Source organism: Propithecus coquereli, unplaced genomic scaffold, assembly GCF_000956105.1.
Source record: "Propithecus coquereli isolate 6110/MARCELLA unplaced genomic scaffold, Pcoq_1.0 Scaffold248, whole genome shotgun sequence".
In the NCBI taxonomy this organism is placed as follows: domain Eukaryota; kingdom Metazoa; phylum Chordata; class Mammalia; order Primates; family Indriidae; genus Propithecus; species Propithecus coquereli.
This window is the reverse complement of record NW_012148041.1, coordinates 2849788-2862010: the sequence shown is the minus strand read 5'-3', so window position 1 is coordinate 2862010 and position 12223 is coordinate 2849788. Positions and strand designations below refer to the sequence as shown.

The following is a 12223-nucleotide window of genomic DNA, read 5'->3' as shown; positions in this document are numbered from 1 at the left end:
TTTATGTGAGGAAGTTTCAGAAGGAAGGTGAAGTAAACCATCCCCCTCCCCAGCCTCACCCCCAAGCTGGAAACCTATGAGCTCTTCTGGGTTATGAAATTTGTGTTTCATGGAGAAAACACAGCAAGCTGAAAGGGCTAGGAGATTTTGCAAGTGATTCCACCTGGACAAGCGAGGATTAGGGAGGCTAAGGTGAGGGAGGGAGGAAGGGAGACTAGCAAGTTTTGAAGGTGGAAATTGTATAGGATGTTTCTTGACAGTACTGGCAAAGGGGGGAGGTGGTTATCTGGGGGGTAAGGCAGGAGGGGATTCAGAAAGGACACTGGGTGAAACCTGAACAAATAGTAAAAGTGATCAGAAGGCAGATGTCTGAAAACATTGCTCACAACGACCTGGCAGCAGGGTAAGCACAGGCAAAGGGACCACGTTTCCCCACTGCTGTGTCCCTGAAGACTCTAGGATCGGTTCAAACAGAAACTTTTACGGGGAACTCCCACACTAGCAGGACACTGCTGTAGGTGTTGCAGGCATAGGGCACTTTACAAACACGAACAGGGCCCCTGCTGTAGCTCAGAGGGCTGTTGTGAGGATTATACTTGAGCTAACGCGTGTAAAGGGAATAGTAACTGCAACTGAAGGGCTAGTTATTATTACTCACTTTCATTAACCGAGGATTAACCATAGGCGCCTAGCGCAGTGCCTACCTGTGCTCCTATCGAAGGACTTATTAAAACCTTCACGATGTAGCGAGGGAGATACTCAATTTCCTTACCGCAAAACAAATTTTACAAGCATGGGCTCTAAGGGAGGAGCGCAAAGGCCCAGCGGCGCGGGGCGCACCGTCGCTGAGGGGATGTCGGCTGTGGTCCGGCGGGGACGGCATTCGGGGCACCGGACACCGCTGGAGGCCCGGCTCGCGCAGAGCTCCTCGCAGGCCTCGGTGACTGGGCTCTGGGCCGCAAAGGGGCGGGCCCAGAACTGCGGAGAACACTCGGGAAGCCGGGGAGGGGGCTTGGAACCGCCACAGACCAAACCGGGGACAGGAGCGGCCGGCGCCGCCGAACCCCGCCCCCGCAGCCCTCTGGAACTCCCGGGGGAGGGCCTGGGACTGCGGCGGCCTCCACAGCCGGCGAGCCCCTGGTCCGGACCACCCACGACCACTGACCCCAGGTCCGCAGCCCAGCGTCCTGCCAGGCCCCAGCCGCACCGGCAGCCGCACCGGAAGCCACATCCGGCGCGCACCGCCCGCCGCGCCTCGCTCCCCGGCTCCCCCGCGCTCTCAAGTGGTGCGCTCCGGCCCCGCCCTCTGACGCCCTCGGGGCGTGGCTCCCCGGCACGTGACGGGGAGTGACCTCGCCGCCCGGCGCCATGGGGGCCTCGGACCCGGAAGTGGCGCCTTGGGCTCGCGGCGGGGCCGCGGGGATGGCGGGAGCGGGAGCTGGAGCCGGAGCTCGCGGCGGAGCGGCAGCGGGGGTCGAGGCCCGAGCTCGCGATCCGCCGCCCGCGCACCGCGCACACCCGCGCCACCCTCGGCCTGCGGCGCAGCCCTCGGCCCGCAGGATGGACAGCGCAAACGGGGGCCTGGGCTCCGGGGACAACGCCCCGACCACTGAGGCTCTTTTCGTGGCCCTGGGCGCGGGGGTGACGGCGCTCAGCCACCCGCTGCTCTACGTGAAGCTGCTCATCCAGGTGGGGGACTAGGGGCGCCGTAAGGAGATGGGAGGCTGCTATGAAGGTGACAGACGAGGATCTGGGGGAGGATTGGGGCGGAGGAGTCAATGGCGACGGATTTGGGGAGAGGGGCGGGGACATCGGGTTTGGGGGGCCGAAGGGAGCAGGAGGGGGATGAAGGGATCGGAGCAACAGATTTGGGAGGGGATGGAAGGAATTCGCAATTTGGGGAGTTTGAGGGGGTGATGGGGTGGGGAGATGGGTTTAGGAGAAAAAGGAATGGGGGCGATGGACTTGGGATAGGGCCGGGCAGCCGATTTGGAGGGAGGGAAGAAGCAACAGAATTGGGGGAGGGGCGAGAAGTTTTGGCGAATGGGTGTTTGGAAGGTGAGGAGCACATATCTGGGGTAGAGGGGAGCAGGTGCTCTGGATCTGACATAGATGGATTTAAGGGGACAAAAGATAGGCGCCGGAGCCAAAAATTTGAGAAGGAAGGAAGGTCATCAGACTTGGGCGCGGAGGGGCCGGAGGTATTGGATTTAATGGTGACGGAATTTGGTGGGAGAGTGCTCAAGCAAAAACATTTAGCAGAGGAGGGCTATCGGTTTACCCGAGGTGGGGGCTCTGGATTTGATGGCGACGACAGATTTGGTGGGAGGAGGGGACAGGGTGACGCATTTGAGGGGAGGGGAGGGATAGGGCCACGCACTGGGGGAGGGGAGCGGCAGCAGTGTGTCTGGAGCGGGGGGAGGGTTTTAGGGGGAAGAGGATGACGCATTTGGAGGAGAAGTGGAAGTCTTAGTTGGGGTCGGAAGACAGGGAGACAGGAATCACAGTGCTGTGTGAGGAGAGGGTTGGGGGGGGCGTGGGAGTACTGGAATTAGGCAGAAGGGGCCCTGGAGACATAAGGCGGCAGGATAGGAAGGGGCTAGCAGAAATTGAGACGGAGTTGGGGATGTCTCTGGCATGGAGGGACGCTTAGGCCCTTGGCGTATTTGGTGGTAGCCAGCAGTGCTGTGCAGACGAAGTGTGCTGCTTGGGAGAGAGATCGGGCTGGAAGGGGAGTGTGCGTGCAGGTGTGCGTTTGGCAGAACTAGGTGGGTGTGACTGAGATGGGCACGCTTTTGATGGGGGCCTTCGGGCCTGAACTGCTACCTGAAGTGTAGGCTAGAGGTTTCCAGTTTAGAAGAGTGGGCAGTGGAGGTAAAGACTGAGATGGAGACTTAGCCACAATTTCTAGATTTGAGTTGAGGCAAGTGGGTGTCAGATTTTACCGGCCTTATAAATGGACTGAAAGAATGGGAAATACAGCTGAAATGAGAGGCCCCTGAAAATGGGAGTAATTGAAATCTGGGCTCTGAGGAATGGGGCTAATAGGCTTTTAGGTTGGACCAGGAACATGACAAGGAATGAGGAGATTCAGTCAGGGGTGTCAGGGCGCCTGACTAGACCCTGATTGCGGCTGAGACTGGAAAACGGCTGATGGGAGAAGGTGGAGACCAAGACTGGCCTTCGGTTGTGATTTGCGAGTGAAGGCTGCTTTTCTTACAAGATTCGGTTGTGTTTACAGCAATAGAGCACGAAGGTTTGGGAGAGAAACTGATGCTTTGGAACTGGTGGTACCTGAAACGTGGAGGGTACTAGAAGCCGATGGAGTGAGACTGGGTGAGGGCTGGGATTTGGGGGCGGCAGGTGGAAGGGTCTGTGGAATGGACGATGCTGAAGCAAGGAAGGGGTGGGCTCAGTGTGAGGGAAATGGGGAAGTGGCTTCATCATTTGGAAGATGGTGGATTTGGTTTACAGGTTTGAAAAGAAAATTGAAATAAGGGTGGTTTGGAAAGAAATATGGGGAATGAGGGAGACCAAAGGGTAGATGGTTGGGTGAGGATGGATGAGCCCAGTTGGGGTGACAGAGGTGGCCTATCTGATCTGAACCCAGCTGGTGCCGAGTGTAACGTAATTGAGGGTGAGATCTTAAGTGGGTATAGTTTGAGGATCAGAAACAGGCAGATTACCGCAAGGGGGTGCGGCAGGAGTCGAGTGACAGATTTGGTGGTGTCTAGATTAAGAGAGTAGGAATGTAGTGCCTTAGATCGGGGAGTGTGGGCGTCACGTTTGGGAGCTGGAGACCCGAAGATGATGGACTGGCCTGCCACTGTCTGCTAGAAGGCCACAGCTGTGGTTAGGTCTGGGCTGACCGACTGGAGGATGAAACTGGGTGAGCATGACTTGGGAACAAATAATTAAAACTTAGAGGTGAGAGGAATGGGGCTGAGATATGGCTAGTGTGCCTTTGATAACCTGAGTAGAGGTTAAGAAAGTAGATGCAACAGATTTGGGAGCTATGGGGATGTGGGGTGAAAGGACACAGATTTGAGGGGGAATCAGTAGGATTCCCAAATTATAGTGACTAAACTGAGTACGGCAGCAAAGGAGCAGTAACTGAGACGGAGTGGAAGGTAGAAGGGAAATATCACCTGTATTCAAGAGAACAAAATCAAAACAGAGCTTCACTCAGAGGCTTCAAGTTTTTAACCTGGAAGGGAAGAGGTCTAGAGGCAGAGGGCTGACTGCCTGGGTCAGCCGACTCACCCCTTTCCTCCCTCGGCTCCCCTTGGCCAGAACTTTTTTAAAAAAAATCCCCATCATAGAGAAGTTTGTAAATTTATAATTAATAATCTGTTATGCCTCTCAGAATCATATCCACAAGACACAGAAAAGCACTAGAAGCATACTAATCCAGTTAAAGCAGAGCTTGGCTAACCTGCCATTTCTGCTCCCTCCCACGGCTGCAGGCCCCATCCTCCTCCACGTCCAAGGGAGCTGCTCTTCTGGTCCCTGAACCCGGCTGGCCTGCTTGGAGGACATGGCGCTGGGGTCCTGGCCCCCTGCCAAGGGAGGGTGGGACCTTCTCCCTCCCCACCTAGGCGCTGGTCTCCTAGACTCTCTGCCTCCTCCAGCAGCAGTCTGTCTCCATGTTAATTGGCAGCGCAACAAATGGCCTCACCCCTCAGCAGAGACTCCGCCCCCTCACATCGATAGGGGTGGCTTGGTCTTCTCCCACTCGTGGGTTTAACAAATACTTTAGTCATAATGAGCATCTGGACAGCAAGAACTATAATGGTCTTGCAGAAATCAGGGAGTCATCTTGTCACAGGGATACAGCATGATTGAGATTAGAACACAGTTGAGGATTTGCTTGAGGAACGACTACGATTCGAGCTAATGACTTGCTAACCCTGGGCATAGGGGGATAGATGGGGAGGGGCCTGCAGGAGACTTGGTAAGGAATTTGAGTTTGGGATGGGCTTTGGAATGGGTGATGTAGGGCTGAGCTGTCCGAAGTTTGGGACTGAGATTTGGGTGTGATGTGTTTTGGTATTGCCACATTTGGAACTGAGATTAGAATGCAGTTTTTAACCCGGAGGTGAGAATTAACTGAGATTTATTCTGAGATGAGAGTGGGGTTTGAAATACGTAGAAATGGGGGTGTCTACACTGGACATATCTGGGATTTGAAGGTAAGAATGTTGGGGAGTGGGCGTGACCTGGGCTGCGGTTGGGGTAGCATCTGTGACTAGACGTTTCCGTTCATTGGAGGATTAAGCACTGCCGATGGTATAGACGCTGATGAGATCTCTGGTGTGTTTTGATGGGGAAAGCACTAACAGGAACAGACTTAGAATTTGTGGGAGACGAGTTAGAGGCCTGGGAAGGAGAAGGAGGAGCAGTGGGACTGAATCACCAGTAGAATTTTATCTTCCTTTGTCTTTGTTCATCTGAAGGTGGGTCATGAGCCGATGCCCCCCACCCTTGGGACCAACGTGCTGGGGAGGAAGGTCCTCTATCTGCCGAGCTTCTTCACCTACGGTGAGTGTGCTTCCCAGACAGGAAGGCCCACACTGACAAAAAAGAGGCCCCCAGTGAGGAGCAGGCCCAGCTGGCCCCGGGGAACCTGCCATGTAGCATGGCACCCAGAGCGGGGGCTGGCAGAGAGGAGGGGATTCAAGAGTGTGGCTGGAGGCGTCCGGGTTCGGGCAGGAACAGGTGAACAATGCAGCTTTGGTCCAGTTCCTCTGCCTGCAGCTGCCAGCCACCAACCCAGGCAGCAGGAGGGGACAGACAGGTGCCTGAGAGAGGGGCCAGTCCAGGACACTGGTTGGTCCCTGTCATCCCTGCCACCCCAGGTTGTGCCTGGCACTGGGGCTGGGGTGGTTTCCTTTTGCCTGCTGAGCAGTCCTGGCGCTGTTACCAGCTGTTTTGCTTTCCTGCCGCTCCTTCAGGAGGCCTGTGGGGCCCTCCTGTGTTCTTTATTTCATCCCACCCCTTGTCCCGTGTCCCCTGCATTCCCCAGGCAGTGGTGCCTTCATCTACTGGCCATAGTACGGTGTGGTGCGTGGGGGTTGCAGCTCCACCTCTGTGTGCCCCTGAGCAGCCGCTTTCCCGCTCCGGCCCCGCTGCGCTTCCAGGTATGCAGCAGATGGACCGTGATGGAGGCCTTCTTTATTTTTATTTATTTTTTTGTTTTTGTTTTTTAGAGACAGGGTCTTGCTCTGTCACCCAGGCTGGAGTGCAGTGGTTTCAGCCTAGCTCACTGCAGCCTCCAACTCCTGGGCTCAAGCGATCCTCCCACCTCAGCCTCCCGAGTAGCTGTGACCACAGGCACGCCCGGCTGGAGGCTTTCTTTAAATGTGTCCTTTTTCTCCACATTCACAGCCAGCGTTCCAGTCCAGGCTAGTCTCCTCATGTTTCCTGTACCTCTGCTCTTACCTGTTTGGTTAGTCCAGAAGGTTCTCTGAAACCTTACTGCCGAATAACTTAGAGCTTGGCCTCTATGTTACCTTTTTCCACTTCACACACTGTTGGCAGAAGCAGATGTCACATTTCTCTTCAAGTTTTGTCCCTGTATTGTTGAGTGCAGAGTCTAGGGCCAGGCAGAATGTGTCATTTTAAAGCTGTGAGTGTAGGGGAGGGGGAACCACAGAAGTGGGAAGGCACGCCCACTGTCGTACGGTGGGGCCAGTACCCAGAGACGACACTGGGTTTGTGGCGGCCAGGGTGGAGGGCTGCCAGCCCGCTTCACTGTGCTTTCTCTGTGTCTGGCTCTGCCTGCTGTGTCAGAGATGGGGGGTTAGAACCCAGATCACCTCTGTTCATGTCACACAGCCGTTCCCAAAGGGACCCAGGGTAGAGAGGCCTTGACCCCCATCTTACTGCCTCTTGTAAAGATGAGCAGGTTCTGCGGTGCCCCCAGCCCTGTTCATGTAAATGTAGTTTCAGTCCAGATGTGAGCAGATGTCCGTTGGGCATTTCCGGACACACCTGCTCTCAAGTGTGGCTGTCTGGTACTGTCTGGACAGCATCGCCCCATGTCATGGAGGAAAGCACCACAGCTGTCGTGCCATTCTCTGGTATGAAGGAAAGGACTCGCCAGAGGGTCTCCGGGCACTGCAAAAAGGCCCTGGAACAATGGAGCCCTGGCCGGCCCTGGGCCCCTTCGGCCGCAGAGGCCTCTGTAGGCAGCAGCATACCTTCCTCTGCCCTCCTCGCTCACAGTTCGTCTCTGTAACGCGGAGAAGTAAGGGGCCTTTCTCCATCTTTACTGGTGGGCAAGTCAGATAGAAAGGAGGTAAAGGTTTGCTCAGGGTCACCGGCTGAGACTTTATCCAAGCTCCCTGGTCCTGACCCGGATCTCCCCTCCCCAAACACACCTTCCTCTGCCTGTTCACTCTGTCAAGTAGGGCACCTTGCCGTGTCACCCTGCGTTCCCCTCCCCTCCTGCACCTCCTCTCTTCCCAGCCCACCCCCATGTCGGGAAACCACATGGACAGGTAACAGGCGCTTGGCCGGCTGTCGCCGTGCTGGCTGCGACAGTGAATTGCCGGGCTGGCAGACATACTGCAGAGAAGCAGAAAGCACGTTTGCTCGTTCCTGCCTCTGTGAGGTGCTAGAGAGCTAAAGTCAGGGCCCTGAAAGGGGAGCATGTTGTCTGGGAGAATATTCTGCTAGCTTCCAGGTACGGAGGTTTATAAAAATACCCTGCCTTTTTGAACATGTTTAAAAAGTTGATGTAAAACAATGAAATATCATCCTTAGAAAGTTAGGCCCGAGTGAAACACCACTAACTCATACGGGTAGGGTCTAGCTCCCCTGGCCATTTTAAGGTTTTTCTAGAATTGTTCGTTGGTGCTTCTTTTTTAGTTACTTCTCCATAGACTCGTTTTTCCTTTGACTAATGAATGCCAGCAGGTGCCAGCAGGTGCCAGCTGGTGTCCTGGGTGGAGACTGCCTTGGCTGTGGGCGTGTTCAGGGGACGTTCTCGAGCACGTCTTCTGGGAGCCCTTCCTTCCGCTTTGAATCCTCCCTTAGGTTGCAGACTTCGTTGCCTGTGGGCTCTCTCTCTCTTTTTCCTTTTTTTTCTTTTCCCAGATAAAAACACCATTTACAGGCAACAGAATTATTTTCTGGGTTGCAGCACTTAAGTGGTTGAGTTGAGAAATCATAGCTGAGTTTGCCAAGTAGAGTTTTTAAAGCTAAAAAAAAGAAAATCTATGAACTTGTTTGTCAAAAATATGTTTTGAAGGCTTTACAAAAAGAAACGGGCTAGAAGACATTTGGGGATGGGGCCTGACTGCTGCCGGGTCCTGGATGGTGTGCCCTCCCGTACCTGTAGCTGGCAGGTACTTGAAGGACAAGCTGCATCTGCTCTGGGTGTGTGTGACCCAGGAGTGGGTGCCGCTGGGCTGGACGTGACCCTGCCACTTCTGTTTTCTCATAGCCAAGTACATTGTGCAAGTGGACGGTAAGATAGGGCTGTTCCGAGGCCTGAGCCCCCGGCTGATGTCCAACGCTCTCTCCACTGTGACCCGGGGCAGTATGAAGAAGGTAAGCCCGGGGCGAAGCCAGGAGCAGTTGCCTGAGATTCCTGCGCACTCCCGGCCACCCCCAGAGGCAGCACATGTGCCTGGTCCTGCCTCCCCTTTCCTGGGCTGGCGGACCTCCACTCCGGCACCGCCCCACAGTCCTCCCTCTTTCCCGCAGCTGTGACACCAGGCGGTGGCTTTCTTTTCCTCCAGACTCCAGGCCTGGGCGTTACCTGAAGCAGGCCCAGCTAGTGGACACTGCAGGGAAAATATGAGGAGCTGGTTCCCGCCGTCAGAGTCCCTTACGAGTTGTGTTGAGGGGTGAAGCTGGACTTTGCTTTGGGCCCTCCCCTGCTTTTCGTTTCAGGTTTTCCCTCCAGATGAGATTGAGCAGGTTTCCAACAAGGACGATATGAAGACTTCTCTGAAGAAAGTCGTGAAGGAGGTGGGTGTGTGGGGCTGGACTGGGGGAGGTGTGGGAAGGGGTCCGATTAGCTCTCATCCCTGAGTTGGGCATGTCATTGAACAGTAACAGAGTTGGGGCCTTGTGCGTGCTTGGATGGGGTGCCACTTGGAAGGAGCCCCCGCTTGGACACTATGGGGGTCCCAGAAAGCCTTCTCAGCAGCCACCGGGCCTAGCCTGGGACCTGGCAGCACTTCTGGGTATAGGGAATTAGGGATGGGCAACAAGGGGAGCCATCCTTGGTGGACCGACCCCATGTGAGGGCTGTGGGATCTCGGTCCCCCATGAGGACTTGTAGCTCCCCGCAAGTGCCAACGCGAGAGACAGGCCCGACAGAGACCCCCCCTCTGCTCTCTTCCAGACGTCCTACGAGATGATGATGCAGTGCGTGTCCCGCATGCTGGCGCATCCCCTGCATGGTAAGTCACCCATGGGAGACTGCCTTTAAGCCACAAGCCCAGTGTGGTGGGGTGTGGGGCCACCCCTTGCGGACTGTTGCTAGGCAGGGGCAGAACAACTGGGAGGTGGCAGTGGGGTGGGGGGTATTCCACGGGAACCCCACTGAGGAGAGACTGGCCATGGGTCTTTTCCAAAGGGAGCTGGGACTTCTCAGGCAGAGAAAGCGGAACGCTGTGGTCATGGGTGTGACGGGGAATGCCAGAGGCCCTCTTCCTCTCCTGCGCTCTGACAGGCCACGTTGCTCAGTGGCCACTCTGCACTGGGCACCCTGTGGTTGAGGTGTCACGGGCCTTGGCCACTACACCACCTGTGTGTGTGTGCTTTTTTCTCCAGTTATCTCAATGCGCTGCATGGTCCAGTTTGTGGGACGGGAGGCCAAGTACAGGTGAGTGATTCTTTCTGGACTGGCGGGAGTGGCCCTCTTGCCTTCAGGGTCTGCCGGGGCGGGCCGTGCTGGGCTCAGCGGCAGTACCCTCTCTGCCCCGGCTCTCTGTGGGAGCCCAGCCTGCTCCTGGTGCTGAGCACTGTGGTGGTGGCTCCCGTGGTCTGTGTCCGGGGCATTTCCTCTTCTCCGTCTGTCATCAGGGGCTGTCCGGGCTGGGCCTAGATGTGTTGCAGAGGGGAGTGGGATTGGGGTCTGCTTGGATGGCGAGTTCCGGCACCAGGGCTGCTTCTGCCACTGAGGACGCAGCTGAGGTCCCCGCCTGAACCCCCAGGGTTATGCCCTCATGATTTCTCCAGCTCTTCGTAGAACCTGGCTCATAGCTCTTTCCATCCCCTGTGAAGATCCTGTCAGCCCCGTGGGCTTACAGCTTATCCCTGTGATTGTGCACCAGGCACTCACCTAGATCTCCTGTGCGTGGCCCTGAGCGGGTGCTGGGGGCGAATCTTTGACACAGCCCCTTCCGAGGCCACTTACGCCTTCCCTGCCCCGCTGAGGCCCAGCGCAGGATGGGAGGCAGATCCTAGAGGCATGTGGCAGGAGGACACACCCGGCTCACCCTTCCTCTCTAAGATTCTCATTTCCTGGGGTCAGTTGTTTTCTGCAGCTGTCCTGTGGGGCCACCACCCCAGGAAGTTTGGCTGCCACGGTGCTGGTGCTTCATCTTGGGTTCACTAATGGGAAATTGGCGCGTTCCCTGAGTCTGAAGTGTGAGGTTGGTAGATAGGACCGGGAGAGAATAATCTGGCTGAGACCCCAGTGGGCCCAGCCACTGTTCTGAGAATGGTTGTGGGGCCTTGCAGGGCGAGGGCGTCCCAGGACCCAGGCTAGCCAGGGCTTTGGCGGCCACCGTCTTTTTGCATAGCCTCCGTTCAGGCCAGCTGATGTTTCCAGCCACTGGTCACAGAGGTTGCGCCTCCTTGGCATTTCATACCTTAGACACCTCAGCCTGTCCTCTGATGTCTAACAGGTACAGTGGCCAGGGCACTAGTCCCCAGGCTCCCTGGGGCCAGGTACCTTTTCCCAGGCTGCTTCCGGGGCCCCCTGCAGCAGGGCCCCGTGTTCCTTCTCTGCCCTCTGGGAAGGCGACTCTCTCTGCTCCCCAGCCCCTCCTGCTCTCCGTCTCGGGTGGGCACATAGGCTCTTCTGCCACAAGGTTGTTTAATCAGAGATAAGCAGAGGTCAGGTGGGCGTAGGACACACTGCCCCTGCAGTGGGGCCCGAGCTAGGAGGTTTGTTCCTACATTCCAGACCCCACAGAAGAGCAGCAGAGCACTGCTAGGTCTTCTGCCCCTGTGAGTGGTTGTGTTTTCCCAGTCCATGAACTGTGTAAACTCCTCCTCACCCCAGACAAGAGCTCTCTGTTCTTTCTACTCGGATTCTTCTGGGTAACAGTCCTCCCCATCCTGCCCAGGGCTGGCTGGGTCGAAGCAGGGCTGGTCAGCTCTGCTTGGTGACCAGGTGACCTTGTGTCCTGTCTTGCCTTCTTCGCAGTGGCGTGCTGAGCTCCATTGGGAAGATTTTCAAAGAAGAGGGGCTGCTGGGATTCTTCGTGTACGTGAGTCTATACACCCCATGACAGGCCACGGGCACGGCTGCACTAACCAGCGTGTCCTCAGCCTCTCAGGCCACAGCTGCTGACCTCGGCCCAACCGCAGGGCTCTGCCCACCCGAGTAGCCGCAGTCAGCTCCACAGAGCTCCGTCGCCTGGCAGCTACAGACCATCGCCACCCAAGCTGCCCAGCCCTTTTCAGGTCACGGCTGCCATAAAAACGAATGGTTTGTCCAGCACACTGGGACATGGACTGACCAGCCCCCACCAGGCCCCATCCCTCCGCCCTGGGACTGGGGCGGGCCATGGGCCCGGGCTTCATGAGCTGGGGCATTAGAAAATGACCGGAAATCTGTGTCATGGACTGCAGGTTGAGTTCTGGCAGTTCCACTGGCTGATTCCAACCAGTGGATTCTGTTTGACATAGCACTTCTGACAAATTACTTGTTAACATTTAAGATATTTCACACAAAAATCCATATTTCTGGCTTCTCTTGAAAAGTCAGAAAATCTGGCCCCGCTGGGCTGGTTTTTCTGTGGAGCGGCCATTGGCTGGGCCCAGGGGCTGCTCCTTTGTAGGGCACACAGTCTCCTGAGGCCACAGACCCCCGCTCTCTTTGGTGTCCCACATCCAGCTTGCTTCATCTGTGAAGAGAGCTCGTGCCGAGGAGACTGGTTTAGAAAGAGTGAACCTCAGACAGAAAGAACCCAGAAGCCAGGCTTGATAAGTGTGGTTTTTTGGTGTTTTTTGTTTGTTTTGTTTTTTTGTTGTT

The 12223-nt window shown here is 56.2% G+C and overlaps 1 protein-coding gene across 4 annotated transcripts in view; it reads left to right on the top strand.

Moving 5' to 3' along the window:
• Nucleotides 1–980: 980 nt before the first annotated feature.
• MTCH1 (mitochondrial carrier 1) overlaps nucleotides 981–12223 on the top strand; it is an 18147-nt gene continuing 6904 nt past the window's right edge. For 2 of the 4 annotated variants that reach the window (XM_012646623.1, XM_012646621.1), the window contains exons 1-7: nucleotides 981–1689; nucleotides 5457–5541; nucleotides 8450–8556; nucleotides 8902–8979; nucleotides 9359–9416; nucleotides 9790–9841; nucleotides 11393–11452. In XM_012646623.1, the coding sequence (XP_012502077.1) occupies nucleotides 1369–1689; nucleotides 5457–5541; nucleotides 8450–8556; nucleotides 8902–8979; nucleotides 9359–9416; nucleotides 9790–9841; nucleotides 11393–11452 (761 nt within the window). In that variant the 5' untranslated portion in view covers nucleotides 981–1368. The remainder of the gene's footprint in view (nucleotides 1690–5456; nucleotides 5542–8449; nucleotides 8557–8901; nucleotides 8980–9358; nucleotides 9417–9789; nucleotides 9842–11392; nucleotides 11453–12223) is intronic. The other 2 variants (XM_012646622.1, XM_012646620.1) reach the window with 2 other exon arrangements.